This window comes from Meriones unguiculatus, chromosome 1 (genome assembly GCF_030254825.1).
Source record: "Meriones unguiculatus strain TT.TT164.6M chromosome 1, Bangor_MerUng_6.1, whole genome shotgun sequence".
In the NCBI taxonomy this organism is placed as follows: domain Eukaryota; kingdom Metazoa; phylum Chordata; class Mammalia; order Rodentia; family Muridae; genus Meriones; species Meriones unguiculatus.
The window spans coordinates 26,632,154-26,652,086 of NC_083349.1; the positions used below are offsets into that span (position 1 = coordinate 26,632,154).

The 19,933-nt window shown below is 40.1% G+C and overlaps 1 protein-coding gene across 5 annotated transcripts in view; it reads right to left on the reverse strand.

Moving 5' to 3' along the window:
• Positions 1 to 19,933, reverse strand: part of LOC110544702 (solute carrier family 22 member 19-like) — an 89,535-nt gene that overhangs the window by 6,031 nt on the left and 63,571 nt on the right. For 3 of the 5 annotated variants that reach the window (XM_060385975.1, XM_060385980.1, XM_060385968.1), the window contains exon 9: positions 17,477 to 17,585. In XM_060385975.1, the coding sequence (XP_060241958.1) occupies positions 17,477 to 17,585 (109 nt within the window). Of the gene's footprint in view, positions 1 to 762; positions 5,508 to 6,717; positions 6,922 to 17,476; positions 17,586 to 19,933 lie in introns of those variants that run through there. The other 2 variants (XM_060385955.1, XM_060385960.1) reach the window with 1 other exon arrangement.

Here is a 19,933-nt window from a genome sequence, read left to right on the forward strand (position 1 = left end):
GAGATAGGCAGAGAATTCTCAATAGAGGATTATAGAATGGGAGAGAAACACTTAAAGAAATGCTCAACATCTTTAATCATCAGGGAAATGCAAATCAAAACAACCCTGAGATTTTACCTTATACCCAGCAGAATGGCTAAGATAAAAAATTCAAGTGGCAACTCATGCTGGAGAGGATGTGGAGAAAGGGGAACCTTTTTCTATTGCTTGTGGGAAGATAAACTTATACAACCACTTTGGAAATCAATCTGATGCTTGCTCAGACAATTAGGAATAGTGCTACCTCAAGATCGAGCTAGGAGTGGTATAGCTGGGTCTTGAGGAAGCACTATTCCCAAGGACCATGTATGGATATAACCTACAACCTCTCCTCGGATGTAGCCCATAGTAGCTCAGTAACCAACTGGTTTTCCCTAGTAAGGGGAAAAAGGGACTACTTCGGACAGGAACTCAATGTCAGGCTCTTCGACCTCCCCACTACCTAAGAGAGGAGCAGCCCTGCTAGGCCACAGAGGAGAACTTTGCAACCAGTCCTGAAGATACCTGGTAAAACAGGGTCAGATGAAATGATAGGAGGTCCTCCCCAATCAGTGGAAATATAAAAGGGCAAGGAGGAGATGAGGGAGGGAAGGTGGGATTGGGAGGGAATGGGGGAGTGGGATACAGAGTTAATAAAATGTAAGTAATAATAAAAATAAAAAAATTAAAAAAATAATTCTGCTATACACAATGAGGCATATATCCAAAAGATGCTCATGTATACAACAAGGACATTTGCTCAACCATGTTTGTAGCAGTTTTATTTGTAATAGCCAGAAGCTGGAAACAACCCAGATGCCCCTCAGTTGAGAAATGGATACAGAAATTGTGGTACCTATACACAATGGAATATTGCTCAGCAATATAAACAAGGAAATAATGAAATTTGCAGGTGGGAACTGGAAAAGTTCATCCTAAGTAAGGTATCCCGGAAACAGAAAGACACACAGGGTATATACTCACGCATAAGTGCATATTAGATATATAATATAGGAAAAACATACTAAAATCTATACACCTAAGGAAACGAATCAAGAAGGAGGACTCTGAGTAAGATGCTCAATCCACATCCAGAAAGGCAAAGAGGATAGACATTGGAAAAGGGAGAAAACAGGGAACAGGACAGGAGCTTACCACAGAGGGCCTCTAAAAGGCTCTACCCTTCAGGATATCAAAGCAGATGCTGAGACTCATGAACATCCTTTGGGCAGAGTGCAGGGAATCATGTGAAAGATGTAAAACATAGTAAGACCTGGAGAGGTCAGGAGCTCCACAAGAAGAGCAACAGAACCAAAAATTCTGGGCACACCGTTCTTTTCTGAGACTGATACTCCAACCAAGGACCATTTATGGAGATAACCTAGAACCCCTGCACAGATGTAGCCCACGGTAGTTCAGTGTCCAAGCGGGTTCCATAGTAATGGGAACAGGGACTGTCTCTGACATGAACTGATTGGCCTGCTCTTTGATCACCTCCCTCTGAGGGGGAAGCAGCCTTAAAAGTCCACAGGGGAAGACAATGCAGCCACTCCTGATGAGACCTGTTAGATTAGGTTCAGAAGGAAAGAGAAGAAGACCTCCCCTATCAGTGGACTTGGGTAGGGGCAGGGGTAGAGAAGGGAAAGGTAGGGTAGGATAGGGAGGGGAGGAGGGAGAGAGCTACAGGGGGGATACAAAGTGAATAAAGTATAATTAATAATAATTAAAATAAAATATTAAAAAAGAACAGGAAGGAAGAGGGAACAACCAGTTAAAAAGTGAATTCTGGAGGATGAATCAATGTGATGGGAAAAGGAAGGCCTCATTGACTCAGCTTTTCGTTACAAAATCTTCAGTTAGTTCTCTCATAATATTAAGATATGAATAAATCGTGTCAACATTTAAAAATATTAAAAGAATAGAAATCAGAAAGGAAGAAGTAAAAGTATCATTATTTGCACATGACATGATAGTATACATAAGCAACCTCAAAATTATACCAGGGAACTCCTACACTGATCCTTCAGTGGAGTGGCCCCAAACAAGCTTACCTCCTATACAGAAATGACACAGGAGCTGAGAAAGAAAGCAGGGAGCAACACTTCTCACAAAAGCTACAAAACTATAGAGTATCTTGATGCAACTCTAAACAAGTGAAAGACTTATATTACAAGAATTTCAAATGTTTGAAGAAATTAGAGAAGAAATCAGAAAATAGATCTCCCATGTTCATAGATCAGTAGATTTGATAGAGTAAAAATGTCCACTTTGAGCAAATACTCTTGTATCCTTGAGCATCTTTTGGATATATGCTTAGGAGTGGTAAAGCTCGATCTTGAGATAGCACTATTCCTAACTGTCTGAGAAAGTGCCAGATTGATATGACCCTCAGTTGAGGAATGGATAAAGAAATTTTGATACATTTATACAATGGAATACTATTCAGCAATTCAAAACAAAAAAAATCATGAAATTTGCAGGCAAATGATGGGATCTAGAAAAGATAATTCTGAGTGATGTATCCCAGAAAAAGGAAGAAACACATGGTATATACTCACTTATAAGTGGGTACTAGACCTATAAGATAGGATAAACATACTGAAATCTGTACACCTAAAGAAGATAAACAAGAAAGAGCACCCTGGGTAAGATGATCAACCCTCACTTAGAAAGACAAAGGGGATGGACATCAGATGTAGGAGAAAACAAGTAACAGAACAGGAGCCTACTACTGAGGGCCTCTGAAAGTCTTTACCTAGCAGTATATTAAAGTAGATGCTGAGACTCATAACTAAACCTTCGGCAGAGAACAGGGAATCATATGAAAAAGGGGGAGTTAATATGACCTGGACAGGACAGGAGCTTCACAAGGAGGAAAAACATCTGGGCACAGGGGTCTTTTCTGAGACTGTTTCTCCAACCAAGGACCATGTATGTATATAACCTAGAACCCCTGCTCGGATGTAGCCCATGGTAGCTCACTATCCAAGTGGGTACCCTAGTAAGAGGAACAGGGGCTATTTCTGACATGAATTCAATGGCTGGCTCTCTGACCTTCTCCCCGAACACCCAAAGGAGGAGCAGCCCTTAGGCCACTTTGCAGCCAGGCCTGAAGATACCTGATAAGCTAGGATCAGATGAAAGGGGAGGGGGTCCTCCCCTATCAGTGCACTTGGAAAGGGGTAGGGAGAAGATGAGGGAGGAAGGGTGGAATGGGGAGGGAATGAGGGAGTAGGATACAGCTGGGATAAAAAGTTAATAAACTGTAAGTACTATTAAAAATTAAAAATTTAATTAAAAAACAAGGAAATAATGAAATTTGCAGGCAAATGGTAGGATTTAGAAATTATTTTCCTGAGTGAGGTACCCCAGAAGCAGAAAGACACATATGGTATATACGCTCTTATATATTAGATATTATATAGTGGATATTAGACATATAATATAGGATAATCATACAAAAACCTGTACACATAAGGAAGCTAATCAAGAAGGAGGATCCCAGTAAGAATCCAAATCTTCATTCAGAAAGACAAACGAGATGGACATTAGAAGAGGGAGAAAACAGGAAACAGTACAGGAGCCTATCACAGAGGGCCTCTACCCAGCAGGGTATCAAGACATTATGCTGAGATTCATAGCCAAACTTTTTGCAGAGTGCAGGAAATCTTATGAAAGAAGGGGGAGATAGAAAGACCTGGAGGGAACAGGAGCTGCACAAGGAGAGCAACAGAACCAAAAAAAAAAAAAAAAAAAAAAAAAAAAAATCTCAGCAGCGGGGACATTTCTGAGATTGATACTCCAAACAAGGCCTATGCATGGAGATAACTTAGAACCCCTGCACAGAAATAGCAATGGCAGCTCAGTGTCCAAGAGGGTTCCCCAATAATAGGAGACTGTCTCTCACATGAACGCAGTGGCTGGCTCTTTGATCACCTCCGCCTGGGGAGGGTAGCCACCTTATCAGTCCACAGAGGCAGACAAAGGAGCCATTCCTGAAAAGACCTCATAGACTAGGGTCAGATGGAAGGGGAGGAGGACCTCTCCTATCATTGGACTGGGGAGTCGCATAGGAGAAGAGAGAGAATAAGGGTGGGATTCAGAGGGGATCAGGGAGGAGGCTACAGCTGGGATACAAAGTGAATAAACTGTAATTAATAAAAAGAAAAAGAACAAAAGAAAAAAACATTCTAAAGAAAATGTTCACCATACCAAAAAAAAAAATCTACAGATTGAACACAATCCCCATCAATTCCAACACAATTCTTTACACACCTTGAAAAAAGCAATGCTCAACTTTATATTAAAACAAAACAAAACAAGAGACCCAGTATAGCTACACAATCTCATCTAATAAAAGAACTTTTGGATGTGCCACTAACCCTGATTTCAAGCTCTGCTACTGAGCTATAGTAGTAAAAACTGTGTGGTACCTGCATGAAAACAGAGAGAGTCATCAATGGAATTGAACAAAAGACCCACACAGAAATCCATAAAACTATGAACACCTGTTTTTTTCAGAGAATCCATCGATACAAAATAAAAATAAAAGAAGGTGTCTTTAACAAATGCTAATAATTATTTGACATCATCTAGATATGAGCATGTAGAAATCACCATGTCTATCTCTCTGCGTTAAACTCCAATGATCCAAGGGTCTCAACAGAAAACCAGAAACATCGATAGCACATTCACTACCACTGACAATTAAGAATGGGGCCTCATGAACCTGAAGAGCTCTGAAGGGCAAGTGACACCATCAATAGGATAACACTACCTCGCAGAATGCAAAAAGATTTTCGACAACTTCATATATATAACAAATATATTCAAAATATCTGGAAAACTTAAGAGACTAACATTAACAAACCAAATAATCTAATTAAAAATGGGGTACAGATCTAAACAGAATTCTCAATTCTCTTTGATGGTCTAGAAACACTTAAAGAAGTGTTCAATGTCCTTACTCATCAGGACCAATGGAAAAGATAAAAGACACAAGTGACAGCTCATGCTGGTGAGGATGTGGAAGAGAAAAACTCCTCCATTGCACTCCATTGGTGTGCAAACTTGTATAGCCACTTTGGAAATTAATATGGTGAGATCTCAGAAAATTGGGAATCAAACTACTTTGAGAGCCACCAACCCTCTCTCAGGCATATATCCAAAGGACGCTCCACCATACCACTAGTCATACCATTTAGTCATTTAGTCATAATAACCAGAAACTGGAAATGACCTAAATTGCCTCAACTGAAGAATGGGTAATGGAAATGTGGTACATTTACAGGATGAAGTGAAACTCAGTTGTCAAAAAATAGCATCATGAAATAGATTGGGTCAGAGGCAAGTGATTCTTGGGCCACCCACTCTAAGTGACATTTTCTTCATTTTGCTGTTTGATCAGAGGCCAATCCTTGGAGTTCCATTAAAACCGTGTCACTTTGATGATGGCATCTTCCTGTCTTGCTTGTCTTGACCTTTTACACCTAGAAGAAATACAACAAACACTATCAACATGTAAAAAACCTGAATGAACACAGAATAAAGGCATCTTCTGAATTTGTGAGAGCAAGCATCATTCTTCACGCATCAGGTTTTGGAAAATTCATGGTTCCTTTCAGAGGATTTGAGTAAATTTGGGAAATGAAAACCAATTTCTCCCTAGTAACTTCTACAAGTCAGCTTTGGTACTTACTACCTGGCTGGTCATAGTATCATTCAAGGAGGCTTGAAGGAAAAATAGCATGGAAAGTACACCAAGATGTAAAAATCCTGCCCAATTCTTTCCTGTATTATGATCTCACTATTTGTCATGCCATTCTTTCTGTTATGAACTTTTTATACTTAGTGAAATCAAGATAGTCTAAATTTTGCAGCAAAAACTAAGAGTCCTTCCCTCAGGTGACTGTCATCTGTGGGAGATTCTCTAGTCTTGTACATAATTTCCTCTAAGTTATTCAGTGATCATGGCAGACCCCTAAGCCTCCAAAACCTGTCAATTTCAGACAGCTTACCAGAACTCACTGTGTTGACAGGTAACTGAATCTGAAGGATGAAATGCTATTTGCACACTTGTGAAATACAGACAAGAATATCTATTTTATGGCTTAAAGAGAAGGCTCCTTGGATACAGTGTTTGCTCCACAAGAAGGAGATCCAGAGTTCAAATCCTAGAAACTCAGGTAAAAAGCTAAGCATGGACACTCATGTTTCTAACTCCAGTTATTGGGAAGAAGAGACAGGAGTCTCACTGCTTCTCTTTGTCCTCCATCCAAACTCCAGGATCACCAACAGCATCCCCAGAATGGATAAAAAATGGAGAGCGTAAGGTCAAATATCTGATGTCTTTTGGTCTCTGCACACACACACACATGTGTCACACATGTACCAAATTAACATATATACTTTATACTTTATGTGCTTTGCATGAAGGCAGAGTGGGCAGAGGCATGATTTTGTCTCCTTATCAATCAACCCCTTTATGTATCCTAGTAGAGTTCATCTTTTGTGTCTAGAGAAATCCAAGCCCACCCGAATCTATGAGGAAGAGTTTTATGCCAATCACAATGTTTACAATGGGAAAAGCCTAGTTGTCTGAATGCTTGGGAGAGAGATGATCTGAATGTTATTTCACTTTCTTTGTCACAAATCATTGCCACACAAGTCCCCTAAAGATACAGTACAGGTTTTACTCACTCATTTTCCACATCTTGGATGGAGTCAGGCAGAGGCTGATTCTTGGTCTCAGGAAGAAGATGGGGAAGAAAGCCAGAGAGAATGGAGAGGACTCCATAGATGATCCAGGGCAATGAGGCATAGTATATTGTGAGCATCATAAAAAGAGGAGCCAGGGACGCCCCCAAGTTAGTAGCAGTTCCAATGAATCCCATTGCTGTTGCCCTTGGAGCATAAAACATAGTTGAGAAAAAAAAAAAAAACCCTAGAAGACTTGAACTTTTGGTATTGTGACACAGCACCTTTCATTAATCATGGGAGTGAAAGTAAAGTATATTTCAACTCAAAGTTGGTGATGTACTTTCCTTTGGAGATTTCTTTTTTCATTTGATAGTATGTTTTAGCAAGGCATTTGTAACACTAGCTCAGAATGATAAAAACCACATTTTCTGTCATGTATACATATGACATTTTGGTGTTTATATTAGTGTGTGTGTGTGTGTGTGTGTGTGTGTGTGCATTTGTGTGTGTATATGAGAGAGAGAGAGAGAGAGAGAGAGAGAGAGAGAGAGAGAGAGAGAGAGAGAGATGGCATGGGTATTTGTATGAAATCAGCAAAGTCAACATGAAAGAGGGAGGTAAAAATCCCCAAAGGAGAACATGATAGTGATTTCTGTGGCCTAGGAGAGTGCTAGGTGACCAGATCTCCAGATTTTTAGGACCTCTGAGCTGTGGCTGTGGGTAACCATACCCAAGTTTCTGAAAGAGTATAGAATACCATGTGCTCAGGCATCCAGCTAGTACAGGACCAGACAGCACAAGTTACATAGGCCTCCAGCTAATGTAAAGTCAGAGACCAGCAACCTGGTCTCTAGCATTGTGCCCCAAGTATTCAGTGTGTGGCACCTGTGCTGAACATCCTCTGAGAGAGAAGAAGTTTGGTTCCAGTGATCTCTGAGGTCATTATGGGACAAAGTTTTGATGTTTCCAGTGTTAAATATCACTCTAGGACCTGGAGTCTATAGTTCTGTAGTGGTAAAGGTTACTTTGAGCTGTGTTATACACAGCTTTCTGATAGTGGGCAGACTTCACATGCTAAGTTTGGCATCTCTCCTTCAGCAAGTTCATAGACTCTAATATTCTAAGATTTTGATTACATCTGGTCACCTTGGTAGTTAGTATCCAGCCCCACCCTTGGTCCTCAGCAGAGAGCCATGACAACTTCAGTAATTCATCTGTGAATATCATTTCATCAGTCCTTGTAGCTGAATGCCCCATAGACATTCCTTTAAGAAGAGTCACATAGAATAGGATATCCAAATAGGCTCTGGGATATATCCAAAAGGTAGCAGAAAATCCTCTGAATAGTACAGAAAGTAGACATCCGCATTCAAGAGGTACATAAACTCCCAACAGATATAATCAGAAAAGAAGTGCTGAAGTGACACATTACAGTCAGGATGCCAAAATGCAAAGTAAAGACAGAATCCTGAAAGCAGCAAGAGAAAGACATCCACTCACATACAAGGACAGAAATGTCAGAAATACCCACACTGTTGCCAGCAACCTTAATACCCAAGAGACCATCAAATGAAAATTTTGAAAGTCAACAAGCATGAGCCATAAATGCTGCACCCACTAAGGCTATTTTATTTTTTAATTTTAATTTTTTATATTAATTGCAGTTTATTCACGTAGTATCCCAGCTATACCTCCATTTTTCAGTCTCTCCCAAGCTCACCCTCCTTTCCTCATCACCTCCCATACCCCTCTACAAGTCCACCGATAGGCGAGGTCCTTCCTCCTCCCCTTCCATCAGGCCCCAGCTAATCAGATCTCATCAGGACTAGCTGGTTTTCTTCCTTCCAGTCTGCTCCCCTCTTCCGGGGGAAGGTGATCAAAGAACTAGCCACAGAGTTCATGTCAGAGATGGTCCCGTTCCCCTTACTAGGAAACCCATTTGGATGCTGGACTGCCATGGGCTACATCTATGAAGGAGTTCTAGGTTATCTCCATTCCTGGTATTTGGTTGTAGTATCAGTCTCAGAAAAGATTCCTGTGCCCAGTTCTTGGTTCTGTTGCTCTCCTTGTAGAGCTCCTTTCCCATCTAGGTCCTTCTATCTCCCCCTTCTTTCATAAGATTCCCTGCACTCTGCCCAAAGTTTGGCTATGCTCATCAACATCTGCTTTGTTACCCTGCTGGGTAGAGTTTTTCAGAGGCCCTCTGTGGTATTCTCCTATCCTGTTCCCTGATTTCTCCTTCTTCCTATGTCTGTCCCCTTGCTTTTCAGAGTGAGAATTGATCATCTTACCCTGGCTCCTCCTACTTGCTTAGCTTATTTAGGTTGTACAGATTTTAGTATGTTTATCCTATATGATAAGTCTAATATCCATTTATGAGTGAGTATATACTGTGCATGTCTTTCTGCTTCTTGGATACCTCACTCAAGGTGATCTTTTGCATCATTTGCCTGCAAATTTCATGATTTCCTTGTTTTTAATAGCTGCGTAGCATTCCATTGGGTAAATGTACCACAATTTCTGTATGCATTCCTCAGTTGAGGGGCATCTGGGTTGTTTCCATGTTGTGGCTATTACGCATAAAGCTGCTACAAACATGGTTGAGCAAATGTCCTTGTTGTGTACTTGAGCATATTTTGGATATATGCTCAGGAGTTGCATAGCTTGATCTTGAGGTAGGTACCTCTATTCCTAATTGTCTGAGAAAGCAACAGAATGATTTCCGAAGTGGTAGTACAAGTGTATATTCCTACCAGCAGCAGGGGCGGGTGCCCCTTTCTTCATATCCTCTCCAGCCTGTGTTGTCACTTGAGGTTTTGATCTTAGCCATTCTGATGGGCATAAGGTGACATCTCAGAGTCATTTTGATTTGCATTTCCCTGATGACTAAGGACGTTGAACATTTCTTTAAGAGTTTCTCTGCCATTTGATATGCCTTTATAGAGAATTTTCTGTTTAGCTCTGTACTCCATTTTTAATTAGATTAATTGATTTGTTGCTGTTTATCTTCTTGAGTTCTTTATATATTCTAAATATTAGCCCTTTGTCAGATATAGGGTTGTTGATTTTTGACAAAGAAGTAAAAGCCATACGATGGAAAACAGACAGTGTCTTCAACAAATGGTCTAACTGGATGTCTACATGTAGAAAAATACAAATAGACCCATACTTATCACTCTGCACAAAACTAAAATTCATGTGGATCAAAGAACTCAACATAAAACCAGACACACTAAATCTGTTAGAAAAAAAGGGGGAAGAGCCTTGAACTCATTGGCACAGGAGACAACTTCCTGAACAGAACACCAACGGCACAGGTTCTAAGATAAATAATCAATAAATGGGATCTCATGAAACTGAAAAGCTTCTGTAAAGAAAAGGACACTGCCTCAGAACAAAATGACAGCATACAGACGGGGAAAGAATCTTCACCAAAGCTATTTTCAAAATTGATGGAGAGATAAGGGAATTTCAAGACAAACACAAATTAGGGTGATTCATGACAACTAAGCCATCACTGCAGAAAGTTCTTTGTGGAATGATTTGCAAAGGGGAAGATAAAAGATAGTCTTCTTGTAAATACACGTAAGCATATAATTTATCAAAACCACAGACAAACTATATTTCATAAAGAAACAACCATGTCTATCATAGCAACTCAGCAAACCCTCTAAAGTCATACTGTAGGAAGAAAAGAAATATCAATTGTTTGGAGCCAGTCCAGTCCACACCTTTTACAGAGGCTCTGTGGAAGGACCAAGCCAATGCTAGCTCTGTGATCTTGTCAATGGGCATAGTTGGCAACTTCCTGTCTGGAGCTGGGTCTTATGAGTCCCAAGGCTGCTATGTGACCGGTCTGTGAAATATTGGAATCTTGTTGCACAACATTTCTTGATTAGTTTCCTGCTAATCATCCCATTTTGTGACAGCTTCCTGCTGACTCTGTTCCATTTCTTCTCTGCAAACAGTATATAAGATGCTCAACTACTCAGTAAACTTGCTGCCATGAATCATCAATTTTTTCAGACTTCTGGATCTAAGATTTCTGTCTGGAATGGGCCAAGCAGACAAAGTTATGGCAAGGAAGTTAGCTTTCTGAAGGCAGCCCACTATATTTGCATGGCTTCGATGAGTTTGCTCTTGTAAGGCATGCACCCCAGGAATTTTGTCTCCTGATTGCTTCATGCTGTTGATAGGCCTTTCCATGCTTGCCATTACCATATCCCTCATGTATATGTCATGGTGTGGAGAGACCCTCACTACCTATTGTTTCCCAGGCATTTAACCACTTTGTGGGGCAAATTTCCTGCAGATCAATATGAAGATGTACTTTTATGAAATAATACTGTTTAGAGGAATTGATGATTTTATAATTCCTAATAATGATTTTATAGAATCCATCATTTGAATCAAGCAAATTTAACCTTCTTGTAGAATATCAAAAACTGCTAAGAGTTCTGTGAACTTTCATATGCCACAGGCCACTTAAATTTCATTAGGGAGAGAACAGATTTGAAGCAAATTTAAAATCTAGAAAAATATTTAATCTAGGTACAAAGATGAGACCACACGCCTTGGTATGTCCCAAGGATATGGAAAATTATAAACTAGGAATAGATGGTTTTATTATGAATATAAAAGAAAAAAATGATAATTATTTGTACAAGACTTCAAAAATAAAACATAAAATAGATGACCTCTTTATTGGTAAAAATCCTTGTTAATCTGTAACACAAAAACTATTGCTTTGAACTTATAATGATCTTGTGGAATGAGAGACTGATAAAAATATTACTTTCTAACTTAATTTTTTAGTTTATTTATTTATTTTTTTTCATTTTTACAGTTTATTCACTTTGTATCCCAACTGCAGCACACGCCCTCATTCCATCCTAACCCCACCCTCCCTCCATATTCTCCTCCCATGCCCTTCCCCAAGTCCACTGATAGGGGAGGTCTTCCTCCCCTTCTATCAGGCACTATCCTATCAGGTCTCATCAGGACCTGATGCATTGTCTTTCTCTGTGGCTTGGTATGGCTGCACCCCTCTTAGAAGATGGTGATCAAAGAGCCAGCCACTGAGTTCATGTCAAAGACAACTCCTGCTCCCCTTACTAGAGTACCCACTTGCAGGCTGAGCTTCCATGGGCTACATTTGAGCAAGGGGTCTCAGTTATCTCCACACATGGTCCTTAGTTGGATTATCATTCTTTGCAAAGATCCCTGGACCAAGATTTATTGGTTCTGTTGGTTTCCTGTGTCCTCCATGTCTTTCTATCTCCCTCTTCTTTCATAAGATTTCCTGTACTCTGCCCAAAGTTTGGCTATGAGTCTCAGCATCTTCTGATACCCTGCTGAGTCGGGTCTTTCAGAGGCCCTCTGTGGTAGGCGCCTGTCCTGTTCCCTGTCTTCTCCTGCTTTTGATTTCTATCCTGTTTGCTTTCTGAGTGAAGATTGAGCAAATTCCCTAGGGTCCTCCTTCTTGTTCCCCTTCTTTAGGAATATAGATTTTAGCATATTTATCCAATATTATAAGACTGACATCCACTTATAAGTTAAGTATATACCATTTGTGTCTTTCTGCTTCTGGGTTGCCTCATTCAAGATGATCTTTCCTAGTTTCCACCATTTGCCTGCAAATTTACAATTTTCTTGTTTTTAATTGCTGAGTAGTATTCCACTGTGTAAATATACCACAATTTCTGTATCCATTCCTCATTTGAGGCACATCTGGGTTGTATTAAGATTCTGGTTATTGTGAGTAAAGCTGCTATAAACATGGTTGTACAAATGTCCCTGTATACTTGTGTATATTTGGATATATGCCTAGGAGTGGTATGGCTGGATCTTGAGGTAGCACTATTCCTAATTGTTTGAGAAAGCATCAGAGTAATTTCCAAAATTGTTATACAAGTTTACATTCCCACCTTTCTCCACATCCTCTCCAGCAAGTGTTGTCACTTGAGTTTTTTATCTTAGTCACTCTGATGGGTGTAAGGTGAAATCTCATGGTCATTTTTATTTGCATCTCCCTGATGACTAAGGACGTAGAGCATTTTTTTAATGAATCTCTGCTGTTGTATATTCCTCTACAGAGAATTCTCTTTTAGCTCTGTATCCCATTTTTAATTGGATTACTTGTTTTGTTGCTGTTCAACTTTTTGAGTTCTTTATATATTCTGGGTATTAGCCCACTCTCAGATATAGGTTTGGTGAAGATCCTTTCCCAGTCTGAAGGCTGTTGTTTTATTCTGACAACAGTGTCCTTTTCTTTACAGAAGCTTTTCAGTTTCATGAGGTCCCATTTATTGATTATTGATCTTAGAGTCTGTGCTGTTTGTGTTCTGTTAAAGGAAGTACTAGTGAGTTCAAGGTTCTTCCTTTCTTTTTCTTCTAACTGATTTAGTGTGTCTGGTTTTATGTTGAGGTCTTTGATCCACTTGGACTTTAGTTTTTGTGCAGGATGATAAATATGGATCTATTTGCATTTTTCTACATGTATACATCCAGTTAGACAGGCACCATTTATTAAAAGTGTTATCTTTTTCTGTTGTATGGTTCTAGCTTCTTTGTCAAAAGTCAAGTATCTGTAGGTGTGTGGGTTTCTTTTTTGGGACTTCTATTTGATTCCATTGATTGTACAGCCTGTTTCTCTGCCAGGACCATGCAGTTCATGTTACTGATGCTCTGTAGTACAGCTTGAGATCAGAGATGGAGATACCTTCAGAATCTTTTTTATTGACATTTGAACTTCTAATGAATGCATGGAGCTAAGAAATATTTTAAAAGTGAGATAACCCAGAACCAGAAAGACACACATGCTATATACTCACTCATAAGAGGTTATTATTCATTCAATATAGGATAAACATACTAAAATCTATCCTCCTCAAGAAGCTAAATGACAAGGAAGCCTCCAGGGAATATGCTCAATCCTCATTCAGAAGGGGAAATGCGATAGACATAGAAGCAGTAGAAGACCGGGAACAGGACAGGAGCCTACCACAGAGGGCCTCTGAAAGAGTCTACTGATTGAAGTATCAAAGCAGAGACTGAGACTCATAGTCAACTTTGGGCAGAATGCATGCAATTTTATGAAAAGTGGGGAGACAGAAAGACCTGGAGGAGACAGGAGCTCCAAAAGTAGACAAGCAGAGGCAAAAAACTGAGCCCTGGGGGCTTAGTAGAGACTGATAACTCTAACCAAGGACCATTTATTAAGAGAACCTAAAATTCTTTCTAAGTTTTTATAGATTCAGTTTTCAAATGGGTTCCCTAATAAGAGGAGCAGTATCAGGCTCTCTGATCACCTCACACTGGGGGATGCAGCCTTGCCAGGCCACAGAGGAAGACAATGCAGCCAGTCCTGATGAGACCTGATAGGCTAGGGTCACATGGAAAGGGAGGAGGACCTCCCCATCTTTGGACTGGTTGAGGTGCTTGGGAGGAGAAAAGGAATGGAGGGTACCATTGAGAGGAGACAAGAGAGGGGACCATAGGAGGGATACAATGTGAATAAATTGTAAATAATAATAATAATAATAATAATAATAATAATAATAATTCCAAAATATGGAAAGCAAAACCACCTGACAAGCAAAAAATATAAGCAAGCATGTGTAAATTCAACCCAAAACTAATAAGAAATAAAAGACACCATTAATATGAGAAACAATTAATCAAGGAAATATAACAATTTTAAATAAGCTTTTACACCACAAATATTGCAGCTTGGATTTCCTAAAATGAACATAAAATGACGAAAGATCATATTGGTTCTGAAGCAATAGTGGTAGGTTTTTAAAAAAAATTATTATTATTCAGTTTATTTACTTCACATCTCTCCTCTCCTTCTCTTCTTCCCCTCCTTCCCCCTTCCTTTTTTCTTTTCCCCCAGAAAAGAGGAGCCCCTTCCCCTCACCCTCACCTTCAACCTTGGCCAGCACATCAAGTCACACCAGGACTGAGCATATCCTCATCACCTGAGGCCAGGCAAGGCAGCCCTGCTAGGGAAAAGCAATCCAAAAGCAGGCAATAGGGTCTATGTTAGAAAAAATCTTCTACCCCCATTCACCAGGTACAACATATGAACACCAAGTTGCCCTTCAGCCAGCCAAATATGTGCAAGGGGCCTTGGTCCAGACCAAGTATGCTCCTTAGATGATATCTCAGTCTCTGTAAGCTTGAGCCTCCCAAAGGACAGTCAGGATAGACTCCTGAATGCAAGCATAGCAGAGCATCATTAATAGTGTCAGGAGCTGGCTCTCTAGTGTGAGGGCGGGGAGTCTCAGGTTGGGCCAATTATTGTTTGGACATTCCCTCAATCTTTTTTCCTACTTAATCTCTGCACTTCTTTTAGTCACGGTAATGTTTGGATCACAGGTTTTGTTCCCCCTCCTTCCACTAGTCCTACCTGGCCAGGAGGTAGTCACAGTCACTTCAGTCTTCATGGCATCCCCCCTTTCCTACCACCTCTTTAGGAGTCTCAGCTAGAGTCAGACCCATATCTCCCCAGGAACCTACCCTATCCCAGAGCTCCACCTTGACAAAGAAACTTTTCCCCCTCAGTCAAGAAACAGTCTTGAACTCATTGGCACAGGTGACAACTTCCTGAACAGAACACCAACAGCACAGGCTCTAATATAAACAATCAATAAATGGAACCACAATAAACTGAAAAGCTTCTATGTAGCAAAGGAAACTATCAGTAGAACTATACAGCAGTGTACACATTGGGAAATGATCTTCACCAATCCTACATCTGACAAAGGGCTAATATCAAAAAAATATAAAAAAGTCAAGGATTTAAAAACCAACAAAACTAATAATCCAATTTAAAAATGAAGTACAAATCTAAAGAGAGTTCTCAACAGAGGAAAATTAAATGACAGAGAAACACTTAAAGAAATGCTCAACATCATTAGTCATCAGAGCAATGCAAATCAAAATGACCCTGAGATTCCACCTTACATCCATCAGAATGGCTAAGATAAAAAACTCAAAGGATGACACATGCTGGAGAGGTTGTGGAGAAAGGGGAACCCTCCTCCATGGCTGGTTGGAATGTAAACTTGTACAACTACTTTGGAAATCAATCTGACACTTTCTCCAAAAATTAGGAATAGTGATACCCCAAGTTCCAGCTATACCACTCCTGAGCATATATCCAAAATGTGCTCAAGTACACAACAAGGATATTTGCTCAACCATGTTTGTAGCAGCTTTATTCGTAATAGCCAGAACCTGGAAACAACCCAGATGCCCCTCAACTGAGGAATGCATATAGAAGTTCTGGTACATCTACACAATGGAATGCTACTCAGCTATTAAAAACAGGAAATCATGAAGCTTGCAGGCAAATGGTGTGATCTGCAAAAGATCACCCTGAGTGAGGTATCCCAGAAGCAGAAAGACACGGTATATACTCACTCATAAATGGATATTAGACCTATAATATAGGATAAACATAGTAAAGTCTATAGTCCTAAAGAAGTGAACCAAGAAGGAGCACCCTAGGGAAGAGGCTTAATCTTCATTCAGAAGGGCAAATAGGATAGACATCAGAAGTAGGAGAAGACAGGGAACATGATAGGAGCCTTCCATAGGAGGCTTCTGAAAGACTCTACCAATTGGGGTATCAAAGTAGCAGCTAAGACTCATAGCCAAACTTTGGACAGAATGCAGGGAGTCTTATAAAAGAATGGGGTAAAGGACCTAGAAGGAGCAGGAGCTCTACAGGCGACTAACAGAGCCGAAATATCTGGGCCCAGGGGGACCTGCAGACAGTGATACTGCAACAGAGGACCATGCATGGAGAGTACCTAGATGCCCTGCTCAGATGCAGCCCATAGTCAGCTCACTCTCCAAGAAGGTTCACTAGTAAGCGGAGCAGGAGCTGTCTGTGACATGGACTCAGTGGCCATATCTTTGATCACCTCCCTCTGGGGAGGTGGTCTAGCTAGGCTGCAGAGAAAGAGGATCCAGACAATCCTAAAGAGACCTGATAGGCTAAGGTTAGATAGAAGAGGAGGATGACCTCCCCTATCAGTGGTGTATGGGAGGGCCATAGGGGAAGAAGAGGGAGGGAAGTTGGGACCTGGAGGAGATGAGAGAGGAGGCCACGTCTGGAATACAAAGTGAATAAATTGTAATAAATATTAATAATAAAGAAAAATTTAAACAATTGAAAGAGGGTATTATACACCATCATGAAATAAGAAATGTGACAACTGGCAAGAAAAAATGGCTATTGGAATAGGGAATAAAGTATCAAAAAGGCAGATTAAAAAAGGGAAAAACATTTTTAAAATGTTATAATATAACCCATTACTTGTTTGTACTTTAAGACCTGCACATGTGCGTACACACACACACACACACACACACACACACACACACACACAAATACATGTGTGCACACAAATATATGAGGGCTGAGTGAAACCAGCTGTGAAGAAGGAATTTAGGAGGAATGGGAAATGAATAGGAATGACAGAGGGTCAATACACTGTAAACTTCCTAAAAACAGAAGTGAATGTTATAAAAACATAATTAAAAATTAAAAGAAGTTGTATTTCTCATTTCATTTATGTTTTGAGTGATCCCACATATTTCTATTAGATGCTTATTAGTGTTGTACAGCTGTTTCGAATAAATGTATCTTGCAAAATGCAAACTTCCAATAACTTTGGCCATAGTTGTCATCACTGCAGTTGGTTGCTGTTGATAACTATGCAGGTGTTTCCATCAAGGCATGTACCTGATCACAGTGGGAAGAAGCTCATTTGAATGCAGATTAAAACTGCTCATAGCCACAATTGAAGTTGCTGCCACCAGTGTTATCAAAATCGATTTCAGGGTTTGCATTTCTGTGGGGAGGAAGATCAGGGACAGTGGTCACATTGAGGTGAATGAATTTACTTTCCATTTCATAAGTGGAAAATATAGAGTGGAGAACCTGCACAGTTAAAAGTCCTTGATGACTAATAATTTAAAGAAGGTGACCTATCAGCACGTCTGGTTTATAAAGAATCAACACTTCTGATCTACTGCATTTACACACCTAGCATCTTTTTATTAAATTTTTATTTTTATATTAATTGCAGTTTTTCGCTTTGTATCCCAGCTGTAGCCCCTCCTTCTTTCCCTCCCAATCTCACCCTCCCTCGCTCATCTCCTCCTATGCCCTTCTCCAAGTCCACTGATAGGGGAGGTTCTCCTCCAATTCCATCTGACCATAGCTTATCAGGTCTCATCAGAACTGGCTGCAATGACTTCCTCTGTGGTCTGACAAGGCTGCTCCCCCATCAGTGGCAGGAGGTCAAAGAGCTAGCCACTGAGTTCATGTCAGAGACAGTCCCAGTTCCCCTTACTAGGAGAACCACTTGGATACTGAGCTGCCATGGGCTACCTCTGAGCAGGGTTTCTAGGTTATATCCATGAATGGTCCTCGGTTGGAGTATCAATAGAAGAAAAGACCCCTGTGCTCAGATATTTTGGTTCTGTTGCTATCCTTGTGGAGCTCCTGTCTTCTCCAGGTCTTACTATCTCCCTCTTCTTTCATGAGTTTCTCTGCACTCTGCCCAAAGTTTGTTTATGAGTCTCAGTATTTGCTTTGATACACCGTGGGATAGAGTCTTTCAGAGGCCCTCTGTGGTAGGCTCTTTTTTTTTTCCACTTCATTTTTATTTTTATTAATTACACTTTATTCACTTTGTATCCTCCCATAAGCCCCTCCCTCCTCCCCTGGCAATCCCATCCTCCCACCACCTTCTTCATACATGCCCCTCCCCAAGTCCACTGATAGGGGAGATCCTTTCCTTCCTTCTGATTTTAGTCTATCAGATCTCATCAGGAGTGGCTTCATTGTCATCTTCCACTTATAACTGAGCATGTAGCAGGTGTGTCTTTCTGCTTCTGGGATACCTCACTCAGGATGATCTTTTCAAGTTCCTACCATTCGCCTGCAATTTTCATGATTTCCTTGTTATTAATTGCTCAGTAGCATTCCATTGTGGAAATGTATCCATTCCACCTTAGAGGTGTACCTGAGTTGTTTCCAGGTTCTGGCTATTACAAATAAAGTTGCTACAAACATGGTTGTGCAAATGTCCTTGTTGTATACCTAAAGTATTTTGGATATATGCCTAGGAGTGGTATAGCTGGATCTTAAGGAAGTGCTATTCCTAATTGTCTGAGACAGAATCAGATTGATTTCCAAAGTGGTTGTACAAGTTTACAATCCCACCAGCAATGGAGGAGGTTCCCCTTTCTCCACATCCGCTCCCAAATGCATTCACTTGAGTTTTTGATCTTAGCCATTCTGATGAGTGTAAGGTGAAATCTCAGGGTCACTTTGATTTGCATCTCCCTGATGACTAAGGATGTAGAGTATTTGTTTAGATGTATCTCTGCTCTTCTATATTCCTCTAGATAGAATTCTCTGTTTAGCTCTGTATCCCATTTTTAATTGGAATGCTTGATTTGTTGCTGTTTAACTTCTTGTGTTCTTTATATATACTGGATATTAGGCCTCTGTCAGATAAAGGTTTTGTGAAGATCCTTTCCCAGTCTGAAGGCTGGTGTTTTGTTCTTGCAACAGTGTCCTTTGCTTTACAGAACCTTTTCTGTTTAATAAGGTCCCATTTATTGATTGTTGATCTTAGAGCCTGTACTTTTGGTGTTTTGTTCAGGAAGATGTGTCCTTTGCCTGTGAGATCTGGGCTCTTCCCCATTTTTTCTTCTAACTGATTAATGTTTCTGGTTTTATCACACCTAGCATCTCCTGATATCACTTCAGAAGTATAGAACTTGCTGAGTCTAAGAGGCATTCACTGACTTTCATCTTTTCTACTCAATATCTCATTATCCTTCACAAAGTATGTCAGACTATCATTGGGGAAATTACTGAGGAATGCATACTCATTTGAATATTCAGCAGTAATGTGACATGACTAAGAAAGAGGCAGGGTGACAATGACCAGAGTATATTGTTTACCTGCATGAAATTGTCAAAAACAAAAGCTAATAATATGAAAACATAGTATGTTGTAAAATATAAGCCATATTTCTCTTGGTGCTTGTATTTTCAGTGGCTCCAAATACTCCCATGAGATGTTTATAAATGTTCTATGTGCAATATGACTGATGAGTATCATGGAAAGAGAGAAGTCATCAAGCTTAGGATTGGCTTGATTTGCTATAGTTTATCAAGACT